Here is a 13155-nt window from a genome sequence, read left to right as displayed (position 1 = left end):
TATTGTAAGAGGTGTAGTGTAGCCCACAGCCTGCTAAAACAATATACCATATACTGTATGGTATATTGGAGTCGTTTACAGGTCTTAGGTAGAAGCCTCCACTGTTAGCACTATGCTTAATTTAATAAAATGTTTACAGGCTGATAAAAACATGAGACAAGGTGAGAATCTTGCCTCAGGCAGCGCGGATCGGGCAGTTACCAGGGGCAGCAAAAAGGCGATTTCCATTTTTTAAAACAGAAATTTGGCTCTTCTTGTGCAGCAAGCGCAAATAGCAATGCGGACCTTCCTCGACCTCCTCGGATGATACAAGTTAGGGTGTTGGCAGCTTATTGGCCCGTGTATGGGGCCCTCCGACAGGCTTCCCCGATCGATATCTGTCCGAAAGTCAGCCAGATATCGATCGGACGGGACTAAAAATTCCGTTGGATCGCCACCGTATCTGTTTGTTGATGGGCCTATGGCCCACGATCGGATCAGCCCAAATCTCAAAGTGGGCATATCGAGGAGAGATCTGCTCGTTTGGTGACATCGCCAAATGAGCGGATCTCTCCGTGTATGGCCACCTTTAGAAGCGTGGCCCCTGAAATGCGCCTGGGTGCCCAAAAGGTAGATTGGTATCTACCAGTAGACCTTTAGCATGTAAACAGTACATCTCAAGACACTGTTTACAAACAGCTTGTCTAAATTAAAGTGGACCTGTCACACAGGCACAAAAATATGTATAATAAAAGTCCTTTTCAAATTAAACATGAAATCAAATTTATGTTTTTTATGAAATCATTCATAGCTGTTGTAAGCTCATTTAAAAATCTCAGCTGTCAATCAAATATTGTCTGCATAGAGGCGGGCAGACAATTACTTTCACTTTCCATTCAGCACTTCCTAGATGTCACTGCTCTCCCCACATTCCCCCTGTTCTCTTCACCATTTAATTGTGTAACCAGGGCTTTGGGATGGACATTGGGTCCCCCATTCTGTTGCCCAAACAAGATTGTGAGATGATGCAAGGCTTGTCTTAATAACAGTGTCCACAAAATGGCTCCTGCCTGCTTGCTATAATTATGAATTCCCAGACTGAAGGAAACAATATTAAAATAATTAATATTGTGTAATCAAAGTTCATTTTGCTTGACTAATGTGATAAAATAGGATTTTGAATAATTTTTTTGGGTGACAGGTCCCCTTTAACCTCCTATTTCAAACTTATTCATATATTGATGTTAATGTTACATAAGAAATTGTTTGTTAAATATAGCAATATGCATTTTCTCATAAATCAATATAATATTTATGTAATATTTTCCATGGAATAGAGTGCTAAATATGATTTTATGGATGTAGATCATAATGGGACAACATCACTAAAAGCTGACCTCGCATTAGTAGAGTATGGGCACTCCTGGTGTAAGCAGTAGTAATATGTACAGTATTTAATTCGTATTATTATTATGGACATGTCACGATTATGAGTAGCCAGCATATCCCACAGTGATGTAAAAGAGCAGAAATGTTTGTGTGCACAAGGGCAAAGCTCACAGGGAACACTTCACAAATCTTATTTCTAGCCAGTGCCAGTTAGTAGCTACCAATCTAACTGTGTATTAATAGTCCACATGAAGATATTTTATAAATGGCATGTATACCTGCCTAACCAGATTAAAATTACTACAAGCTGAAACTTGCAGTGTGTGTAGTGTTTAGCTGTATGTACTATTGTTATCACCCTGGCCACACCCAGCATTTACCCGCTCTCTGCTTTGTTTCATAACAGTTGTACAATTTAATAATGAAAAAGCTGAATCATTTTGCAGTGTTTAGACACTGCCCCATGTGTCCAGGTTCCAGGAAAGCCACATTCTGGCATTCCCCAAATCCATTAGTGCTCAACCTGATGTCACACCTCTTACGGTTCTGACTGCCATTTTTCATGTGTACAAACACCAGCTGACAGCGTAAGTGCTAACAATAGGCCTGGACAGCCTTAATAAGGCCATTGTCTAAAAATACATTCAGCTCAGTTAGACCAGATTTTCTACATTTCTTTGGTGATAGATCAGAATGCAACCCCACCTTTGCTAATTCGAAGAGATTCGATTTAGAGGAACAAGTGCACAATTATATAAGTGGCATTTCCTTATCATTGCAGTGTGTTACAGTTTCTGTGAGACTGGTTAAAAGCACTTTTTGCAGGGTTTGAATTTGTGCCCTTCTCTGTATCCATGAACCATAGTTCAGATACCTGACCTGTACATAGTACTCTCGGACTTAAGGCAAAATATATGATTTGTAGGTGTTAATATGAGTGTCTCCGTTACTAATCCAGGTCAAGTTATTACTGTTGTCTTTGCAATGCTAAAGAATGCATGCCAAACCTTAAGCTTTGCCCAAATACCAGAAAGATTACGCCCTATCCTATATTTGGTTGTAGCTCATGTGCACGCAGAGCAATCATACCCTTGTTCCTTGCTGTAATAAAACTCTGTTTTAATGCTTGTTTTAATATTTTATGGTTGCATTTTCCTAAGCATTGCATAGCATTCTTGTACATAAGTGCTTCCCTTGGTTCCCTAATGCAGATGGGCAGATCTGTCCCTGAAGTAGGTGGAGGAGGGGAATGGATGAAGATACTCTTAGGAGAGTATAAGCAAAGAAATACCTTCTTGCTGAATGTGAGTTCAGTGAATAGGGCTTTTGCTGGACATACGTTTTGCTTGTTGTTTTAATCATAAAAAAAGATATGGTATTTGTTATTGCTTGAACTAAACAGGGCAAACAGGAAACTGAAGCTGCTCCATGCTTGATCCTTTAGAGGCAGACAATTATATATTACCATTATACAATCCCCTCCTCACAAAGACCAAATATGGACTAGCATCAATTTACCCTGTTTAGTTCAAGAAATAACATAACCATCGAGTTTTCATGGCAAAAAGTATGTTCAGCACAAGCCCTGTTCATAAGGAGGCATACTGTTTCTTTGTAGACTTGTAAGAACAAAACACTGTTAAAAAAAATTAAAACATTGTTTTATTTATCATTTCAAATCAAGAGGTATACAGCAATACTGTGGACAAACAATGACCTTCCTTTATTAATTGAAATAAATGTCCCATCATGATTAGATAGTTAGAAGCCAGCTTCTTCCAAAATGTTTGTGCAGTGCATTTGGATTGTCATAGTTTTCCCCTTCATGATCAGCCATACTACAGGTTCATGTGTGGTTGTCCTGGGCTGTACCTTCTCTGTGAGATTTCTGATTTGTACAATTAGACAGTTCTTTTATGCACAAGTTGTCCTGAAGGTCTGTTGGGCAAATAGTAAGTAGAAACATAGTGGACCAGCTGCTTATGATTAACCAGATTAATGACCAAACAGCAATTCAGGTTCAGGGATGCTGGAAACAATAATTCATTGTCAGACAAAAAATATTAACCTAGACACATTAAGGCCCTATTTAAAAAATAATTTACTGCTCAAAGGGCAAGCATTTATTACAGTTCAATCTCCAAAAATAGGATGTTAGGCCTAATAATGTAAAATCTAGATATTCTTTCTCTCTCTCTCCTCAGCAATAAACTGTAGTTATGAGCAAGGAAGCATCAAGCTATTTCACTGCTGCATAGTACTGGACTGATCAGTTAAAAATGTGCAAATGCCAAAACAAATGATATCTCTAGTACAACACTTAAATAACGAATGAATGTTAGCTTCTCCAGGTCGGATACTTTGTAGTGCAGTAGTCTGATATATGCATGAACCTTTAAATCATTCTACACTACAAAGTATCAGGCAGGACCTGCAGAAGCCCAGGGTTCTTTTCTGTGAGTGGAGAAATTCTCTGCCATATCAGACTGGCATTGTATGGTTCCTTAATACTTTACTTATCTTTTGTTAGCAAGTACTTGTAGTTACACCAAGTTACATTAGACAGTATCCTGATTCATGGAAGATTTGTGAATTCCGGTTCATTCATGTTTTTCCTTCCTCTGTAAAATTCATTCAGTGCAACAATAGAATGCAAGAGAAGTCACAGGAATATCAATTTCAATTGCAAATTTTGCTTGATTTGAAATAAATCATAAAACATAAATCTGTGACTTATTTAACGAACTGGTGTTTGCTGCCACAGAGCAAAGTGCTAGGCTTAAAGAAATAATTTCCATTAGAATGATTGATTTAAACCCCACTTGGGTGATGAATCCTATCCAAAAGAAACAGAAGCTAAGAAGAAACACCTGGTCTGCTTAAACATTAGTTTGTTTCCTTAGGTTTCCATATTGCACACAGTACACCCATTAAAAGAATTCATGTCAGGGGATAGGTTATCCAGTTCACTTATCTCCCTCGTTGTGTATAGGAATTGTGGCAATAGTTGTAATGTTGCTTGCTCCTGTTGTCATATTGTTATTTCCGGGCCCTGTAATACCACCATTTGCAATTTTCCAGGGAATCAGATAAAATATATAAACCCCAGCCAAAACTAAAGCAACTGTCAGTAAAATGGCAGCACCAATGGAACTATAAAAAATGCAGCCACCATTACTTAAGATGGCCCGTACATTTCGAACTGAGCTGGGGCGAGGAGGTGGTTGCCCAAGATCTACACTGAGGCTGACTGTGCTGAGGTGGAGAGGATTTGAGTTCTGTACATATAAAAGACCGCGTTTACGGCTGAATCTTACACTTGGGGTAGGACTACTTGGTGGCTTGCTAATTTTGTTCAACAAATTCTGGTCAGTAGAGAGTGCTGGAGGGCCCTTCTTTGATGGTAGAGTTGTGGGAAGGCGGCAGATAGGGCAGGGCAGGGTCTCTGGTTCGGTTGAACACACAGTAATGCGGGACAGACACTCCAGGCAGAATACATGCTTGCATGAGAGTATCTTTGGAAGGTGGAAGAGAGAGTCAAATGGAGTAAAACAAATGATGCACTCGGAAGAAACATCTTCTTCAAGCTGCTGAGTGGAAGTATTGTCCGACATCGCAGAAAATGGCGCATGAGAAATCTGTGAGTAAAGAATTAGAATGTCATAACAAAGGAATTCAATAAACTAAAATTTAATTGATGTTACTAGACAGCAAGTTCTCACGCAGGGTACTATTAATGCCAAACGAACACAGAATGCAGGCCAACTGCCAACAGGTTTTGTGAAGTTCATGTTGGGGATCTATTAGCTTGGTGCTCTTGACTATTCCTGTGCTACCATTGCCATTATTAAAGGCATAACTGTTACTTAGTCAAGAACAAACAAGCAATTTCCCAACAGATTCTAATAAGGAGTTTGTAATTAAACATCTCTGTTAAGTTTTGGTATGTTATAGAGTGCCCTAGCAACTTTTTTTTAGTTGGTCTGCATTCCTTATTATAGTTTTGGAATTAGTCTGCCTCTTTCCTGCTTTCAGAAGGCTCATTGACCCTGGCAAAAAAAAACATAAAACAACAACTGCTCTTTGGGACTACAATTTAAATACAAACAGGTGGACTGCTAAATAATCTAAATAATTCAAAAAATACAGAACAATTGTTTAAGAATATCACTGGCTACAGCATACCAAAAGTTAATATAAATAGAAAAAGTTAATAGAAAATTGATATATATATAAAATAGTCCAAAGGGTGCACACCATATATAGCAACAAAATCTGGGTGCTTAATATATAAAGCAAACAAGGGAAAGTTGTGCTCACCACTAATTTTTTAAAACCATTAGGCGGTGGTGCAATGAGGCTGTGACCACAAAATACATATAGACAAATACAAGAGTCCTCTGCACTCAACCCATTATCAATATATTTAATATCTTAAATATATTGATAATGGGTTGAGTGCAGAGGACCTCTTGTATTTGTCTATATATACTGTGTATATATATATAACAAACAGGGGAAACTAGTGGTGAGCACAACTTTCCCCTGTTTGTTATAGTTATACATGAGCAGTGACCAGCTCTATGTTGTAGCTCCCACCCCCTCCAACTATAGTCAGGTGATCCCACTGGTGTCTAATAAAAGGGCAGCCAAGTTTGGGAGTTTTACTTTGAAAGCAGCTAGTAAGTTGCAGGTAAAACGTATTCGTCCCTTTTATAAAATGTATAATGAAGCAATAGAATTCTTAATGAATCAGATGAAAATTGAGCATAGGACTGGCCAGATATGGGATGACTTTGACGTAGTTGGCCAGCTTAAATATATTGCAATATATGGACAAACAATCCCTGTTTTGTTTAAAGGGTAAGGCATTTTTAAGTAGCAGTATGCACAAAATGTCGCTGTCTTAAATATATTGATAATGGGTTGAGTGCAGAGGAATCTTGTATTTGTCTATATATATATATATATATATATATATATATATATATATATATATATATATATATATATAGTGAATAAAGTACCCCCTCTTGTAAAATATAAGGATATTATTAGTTACCGAGGAGTTTCATGACCATATAAAAACACGAGGCCGAAGGCGAGTGTTTTTATACAGGTCATGGAACTCCGAGGTAACTTCTAATATCCTCATATTTTACAACGGGGGTACTTTATTTATTATAATACACAATTTTAGTAAGTCATGTGACAGAAATGATATCACTACTCACCGTTTATAACTGATGACATCACTACTCACCGTTTATAAGGATATAATTTACAGGATATTCATGGCTTTTGTGTATTATATATATATATATATATATATATATATATATATATATATATATATATATATATATATATACCCCTTTTAAATAATCTGAAAGAGAAATGTGCATACAGTACACAGCACGATCCAGTCATTTAATGATGTTGCCAAACAACAGGATCATTGCTAAAATTTTGTGACACTGTGCAGACTTTTCTACCATGGCCCACATTAGTTGTAACTGGCAAACATGATTTTCGAACCTCTCAATCAATAAGCAATAATCAGATATTTATTGTAGAGGCAATTATTTTGGACCCATACAAGAACAGGAAAAGGCTGCCAATACTTAGTTAAGTTATTTATATGATCCCCTAGTACCCACCTGTCTCTGATATCACCCACATATATAAATACATAAATATAAAATAAGCAGATAATGCTACTTGTGCACTTAGTAAAAAGCCAGTCATGAGATGCTGATTTTTGTTTTTCTAGAACATCAAAGCTGAAACTGCTGCACTGACAAGCAAAATCCACTGATGTGAGTAACATATTGCCTTTTTCAACAGCACAACTTCTTGGTATCACCGCACCAGTGCTGGGAAGAAATGAGTCTTCTGCCTATTGATGTTCCTCATAATGTTCTATACGTCTCAATTTACTGATCCACTATGAAGTTAACATCACGACATTGTTTAAAGAATTCCTAATGTATAAACATTGCAATACTTTCTATTACAACATAGTTTGTGCCTCAATAAACTGATGAGTGCTACTTAACTTAATAAGGTATGGGTGTCATTGGTACCAAACATTTGCATGGGTGCAAGGGGTGCTAGGCTGCAGCTGGTATTGATTCTTCTCTGTATATTACCATTTATATTAGAGTGAGCTTTCTCAATGGCCTAGAAGAGGCATTTCCTTAGACTGCAACAAAACCAAGAATGACATCTCTAACCTTGCAACTCTATCTACATAGTGATGGAAGGTCCTGGGTGTACAATAATTCACTCCCTTGGATTTAACAGAAATCAATATATTATGTTCTTCAGAGTTTTACAGGCATTATACATCATTCACACCAGACACTCCCCTGGAGTTTACAATCTGAGGTCCAAGGTTAAATCCAACTTAAAAACAGATACATTTCTGCTCCCTAGTGCATTGCCATATGGCACCAGACCCAGTGGTTGACGTGGGCTCTAGGAGTTCAGAGAACCAGTAGGGCTGTGATGGAAATGAATGCGGGTAATATCAGTATGATCTGATTACTTTCCATTGAAACTAGCTGCTTACCTAATAACCACAATTGGATATAATTGGCCAGTTCAGCTACATACTACTAACCAAACTGGCCACTACAGGCCCTGATCTGATCATTCAAGAGTCTTCAATGATCAGATCAGGCAGATGCCTCAGCAGCCCCTTCAGTCAAAAAGTATATGTGTATATAATACACACATGCCATGAATATCCTGTAAATTATATCCTTATAAATGGTGAGTTCTGATGTCATCAGTTTTAAACGGCGAGTTCTGATGTAATTTCTGTCACATGACTCACTAAAACGTGTGTATTATAAAAAATAAAGTACCCCCTGTTGCAAATTATGAGGATATTAGAAGTTATCTCGAAGTTCCATGACATGTATAAAAACACTCGGCCTTCATGAAACTCTTCAGTAACTTATAATATCCTTATAATTTACAAGAAGGGGTACTTAATTCACTATATAATCAGTGTTTGGTGATGTCATGGTAGTGAGCAGGGAGTTTTCTACTCCCTATGAATGCATTGGGTTGGTAGGAGCGGGGGTAGGGTTCAGGTGGCAGAGTGGGATTGATTGCCCTGCCATGTCACCGCTGTTCAGGTGAGTTCATTGGTAGTTCAGCGGTGGCAGCCGAGAAGTTAAAGGACCAGTAAAATTTAAAAAATGTATTTCTACTTAACAAAAACAAACCACCAAGACAGTTTTAACTTTATTAAGAAATGACTTACCAATTCTCTGCTTGCGCTCCTCTTCAGAAAAGGCAACAGGGTGACGATCCATCGTATGACGCTTGATTTCTCCTATCTGGCTATCTCCTATAGAAGGGGGGGAGAAATTGAGCGCCTCACAATGGATCACCCTGTCGCCTTTTCTGAAGAGGAGCGCAAGCAGAGAAACAGTAAGTAATTTCTTAATAAAAATTTTACTAATTTAAAGTTAAAACTGTCTTGGTGGGTTTTTTTGTTAAGTAAAAAACATTTTTTTTAAAAAAAAAAATTATGTTACTGGTCTTTTAAATAGACTGGCACAGGCCGCTCTTACCCCCTTTTTTATTACCTTGGGTAACAGGGTCATCCCAAACTATCAGCCCCATTAGTGATTTGTTTCACATGACTCACTGAAACTTGTGCATTATAATAAAAAATGTACCCTCTGTTGTACAATATAAGAAATCCCCTCAATATAATAGCTGTATATTTTACAATATGGGGTACATTATTCACTATATACTAACCATCAGGTGAAAGAATTTCACATCTTATTGGAATCATGATTATGCCAATTTGGGTGGATACACACGGGCCAGCAATATAAGCCTGTAGTTTTATTTTGTGGGTAGGGCAACATTTAAGAGCAGTAAATTCTAGTGGCACCTGAACTTCATTTTAGTGGATATAAATAGCAAGTGAGGAGATAAGATAAGGATTTTAGAGAGAAGGAAGAGAAAGTACCCTGTATATCTCTCACTTGGGCAAGATTGATTGTAAAAACTCTAATTACCAATTAATTAAATAGATCAAATTAAACACTTTAAAATCAATTCTCCAAAATTCATTAATTATTCCTAATCAATGTAATTTATTAACCAATAAATATATAATCACTTGTGTTGTGCTGTTATTTCATTCATGAATCTTTTCAAAGAAAGTGCTCAGTGCTTATAAATCATTTTAACCCCAATAAACAATCAATGTATTGGTATTGATAACCCAATTAAATCTCTTAACTGATATAAACTTAGTATTTCTAGTCACACTTAGAGATTATAAGCGCTTCTTATTGATATAAAAATAAGTGCTTATAAAAAGAGCTGATTCATTTAATTCATTAAATGAATCACAAGCATCAAATGCTTGTGATTCATTTAATTCTAAAAAGTTGATAATTAACGAATGGTTACAAAATAACAAAATATTGCCAAGAGATGAATTAATACCGAACAAATTAATTAATTAAAACTCCTGCTTACCCATTTCCCATTTCTCTCTATGAGTAACCCTCTAGTGTTTACTGAATGGTCAAGTAATACTTGTATTGTTTATTTTTTGTTTCCCAATGAAAGAATTACTTTGATGTAGTCATAGTAGTTCAAATGTTGACACATAGATTGTTAATAATGTTTAGATACTATATGTTACAGATTGTGTCCCTTGTTTTCATTATTACTGCTGTAAAAGCAACATTGATACTGGAATCACTTGCGATTTTATGGAAATAATTTTCTGTACACAGATATTGATAAAAACAATTCAAATTTATTAAAGAAAAACTCCTGCTTGAATTCATTGGAATACAGTTAGAAAAGGAAAGTAATAGAAGATGGAGCTGTTCCGAAGAAAACTAACCCCAAAGAAGAGGAGATTTGTCGCTGGGCGACTAATCTCCCCGAATCGGAGTGTGTCTCTGCCCTAAGGGAGCTAGCACACGGGCAAATTCGGGGAGATTTAGTTGCCTGGCGACTAATCGGCTCTTCTGCTGGGCGAACTGCCTTTCCCCTGCCTTCCGTCTGCTATAATGAGAAAAAGCCAGCGCCAATGCACTTGCGGAGCTTCAATTTCCGAAGTTTCCTCGTGAGGCAACTTCAGACGACTTCGGAAATCTAAGCGACGCGAGTGCATTGACGCTTCTATTATCAGTGTACAACCCCCACTTCTGCTCTGTTGTAGCATTTGACCAATATGCAGAAGGATTATCTGTGCACTGGTTATCTAATTGTCTACCTCACCAGGATCATACAAGGAGTAGCTTCAGTCTCTTTGTAGAACAAAGAAACAATTTGTTTATTTTCTTAATCATGAAAAATATATGTTGAGTAGAAGACATATTTAGCTCATGTTAAGCTAAGGGGTAAACTGCCTCCTTAATCTAAGGCCAAATGTTTAACAAATAAACTAAGGATGCTTTTCTTCTAATACTTGTCCCTCTATAAAAAAAACTAAAAAACTGTTAGAGGAATAAATTGGAGCTGACTAATCTGAATTGATATGGATTGGTATCAGAGTCAGTCTAGCCCCAGCCTTCCCTCACACAGTCCCTTAATCATTAAAGTCTCCACTCCCTCCCAATCAATATACTGCGTTTGCATACTCCCTGCTTATCATTGTGGTACTGCCTGCTTTGCACACTGCCTTATCTTTCTCTTCTTCTTTAACTTCCCTATCATATTCTGCCCTACTTTCCCTCCCCTAAAATTTCCTTCCTGTTCTGTCTGTATCTGTTTCTCTCTGGGTAACTGTTAAACTACAACTCCCCAAATCCTCTGCCAGAGAAGTGCTGAGTGGAATATGAGTTTGACTATCGCCCTTCAAAAAAATATATTCATAAGGCAAAACATGAGAATCTTTTAATCTGGGGCAGGCTAACAGAAAGGGCATTTAACCAGCGTGGTGCCACTTTTAGAAAAAAGCTAAATGTGTGTGGCCCTCTAACTAATGTGAAATAATTCTTAGCTGAAAATGCTGGAAGCTGTTATAACTATTATTATTATAATTAAGTACCAGCATTTTCTTTTACATTATTTTTATTTAGATTTACACGTATTTTCAACTTTGACAGTCTTCTCTCTCTCTTTTAAGAGACAGAAGACTTTGAAATAACAACAGATATAGAACAATAAATAAAACTGAACCGGAATTAATATGATGCATACAGTAATTTTGCTACATGTCCTGAAGTATAATATTTATGGCATCTGTAGTGACCATTTGTGTTAATTGTCGTGTTCCCCTGGTGTATGTTTTCAAAACATTCTAAGGAGGGCAAAGAAAGGGCACCAACACCACCAAGTAAATGTCTATAGAGGAACCATGGGTCCAATACTGCGTCCCATACATAGAAAACAACACTAAGTTTTTTCTTTCAATTGTCAGTAGTTTGTTCAACATGCAGTCATTGAGACTGTAGGTGTATGCCAAGAAGCCCTATCATTTTGTACCCATATTCAAAGCAAAGGAGTGCGCAGATCACACAATGTAACAAACAGAAATAACAGGAAACAATATGGGAAAGCACCTGACATCAGAGATTACTAACTAGAGGAGTGGTTCTGAAACTGTGAGATAGTGGAAGGAACCCCCCCACCTAAAGGCCACGAAGGGTAAAATCCTAGAGTGAATGCTTATACGGTATGGGATCCATAATCTGGAAACCTGTTATCCATAAAGCTCCGAATTACAGAAAGGCCATCTTCCACAAACTCCATTATAATAAAATAATTAAAATTTTTAAAAATTATTTTGTTTTTCTCTGTAATATTTTTTTTGTTATCTGGAAAACCCCAAGTTCTGATTATACAGTTCTGGATATCGCTGAAACTATAGGGGATTGACTATTATGACCATATTAAAACATATCTGGGCATACATGAGGCTGATAGCAGCTAAAGCAGCACAAGGTACCCACAGTATTGTATGGCAGGGGTACAGCCAAGTACCAGAGGCCGCTTAAAGGGATAGTGCCTGATTACCAGCCCACAAGGGAACCCAAACTGTAACATGAGCAATAGTTTCCATTTACTCTGCCCATTTGCAGCAATCCCATCATTCTCTGTGAGCTTCCTTACCTTTTGTAACACACAGCCGTGTCTGTCTCACAGGTAAATCAAGTCCCATTTGCCATGTTTCTCTTACTTGCACAGGTTGGCAGAGATGTGTCGCACTTGGAACCTGCTTCCCTTCTGCCTCTGTCACCTTTTCCCTGCTTAGGGTCAGTTTCTTCAGCTGCTAGGCAGTTCACGGAATCTTGCCCGACCTGTATTTCTGGAAGTCTCACATACTGCTGGTTCCGTGTTCACTCCCTCTCTGCAGGTGCATTGATAAGGGACTGGTACCTATAGCAATTGTTCCACTGACGCAAGCAGAAGGGATTTATTTACTGAGCTCTCAGAGTACAAAACCGATTGAAAACTCATGCGAAGGAATGAAACCAAACTTAAAAAAGCCAATCATTCTGAGAGATGTCTTTTCTTTCAACACATAGCCTGACATTTTCTTGTTAAAGAATTGTAATGCGGGAAAGCTTTTGTATTGCTCTTGGTGGTCCTATTGTTGGAACATGCAGAATATGCAGAGTGGTGTTTGGCTCTATAATGCCACAGGTGCGGGAGGGATCCTTTGTCGTTCCTAGTGGGTTTCACTATTTGAAAGGACTTGTTTGCTGGAAAAAGAGCCAGATTCAGCTCAACACTTTTAATTTATGGCCTCAAATTCAAAGGGGTAAATTTACTAAGCGGTGAAAATTC

The 13155-nt window shown here is 37.6% G+C and overlaps 1 protein-coding gene across 1 annotated transcript; it reads right to left on the bottom strand.

The window, feature by feature from the left end:
* Positions 1-3012: 3012 nt before the first annotated feature.
* LOC108698541 (RING finger protein 225) lies at positions 3013-12812 on the bottom strand. The gene is made up of 2 exons (XM_018230110.2): positions 12478-12812; positions 3013-5006 (listed from the first exon to the last, which is right to left on the bottom strand). The coding sequence occupies exon 2, from the start codon at positions 4980-4982 to the stop codon at positions 4335-4337; it is 648 nt and encodes a 215-aa protein (XP_018085599.1). The 5' UTR covers positions 4983-5006; positions 12478-12812; the 3' UTR covers positions 3013-4334.
* Between the last annotated feature and the right edge of the window lie 343 nt (positions 12813-13155).

The sequence above is a fragment of the Xenopus laevis genome, chromosome 8L (genome assembly GCF_017654675.1).
Source record: "Xenopus laevis strain J_2021 chromosome 8L, Xenopus_laevis_v10.1, whole genome shotgun sequence".
Classification (NCBI taxonomy): domain Eukaryota; kingdom Metazoa; phylum Chordata; class Amphibia; order Anura; family Pipidae; genus Xenopus; species Xenopus laevis.
This window is presented reverse-complemented; position numbering and strand designations above follow the sequence as displayed.

Bases quoted from the DNA above. Each gene is read 5' to 3' on its own strand.
- LOC108698541 (XM_018230110.2), bottom strand. From the start codon at position 4,982: ATGTCGGACAATACTTCCACTCAGCAGCTTGAAGAAGATGTTTCTTCC.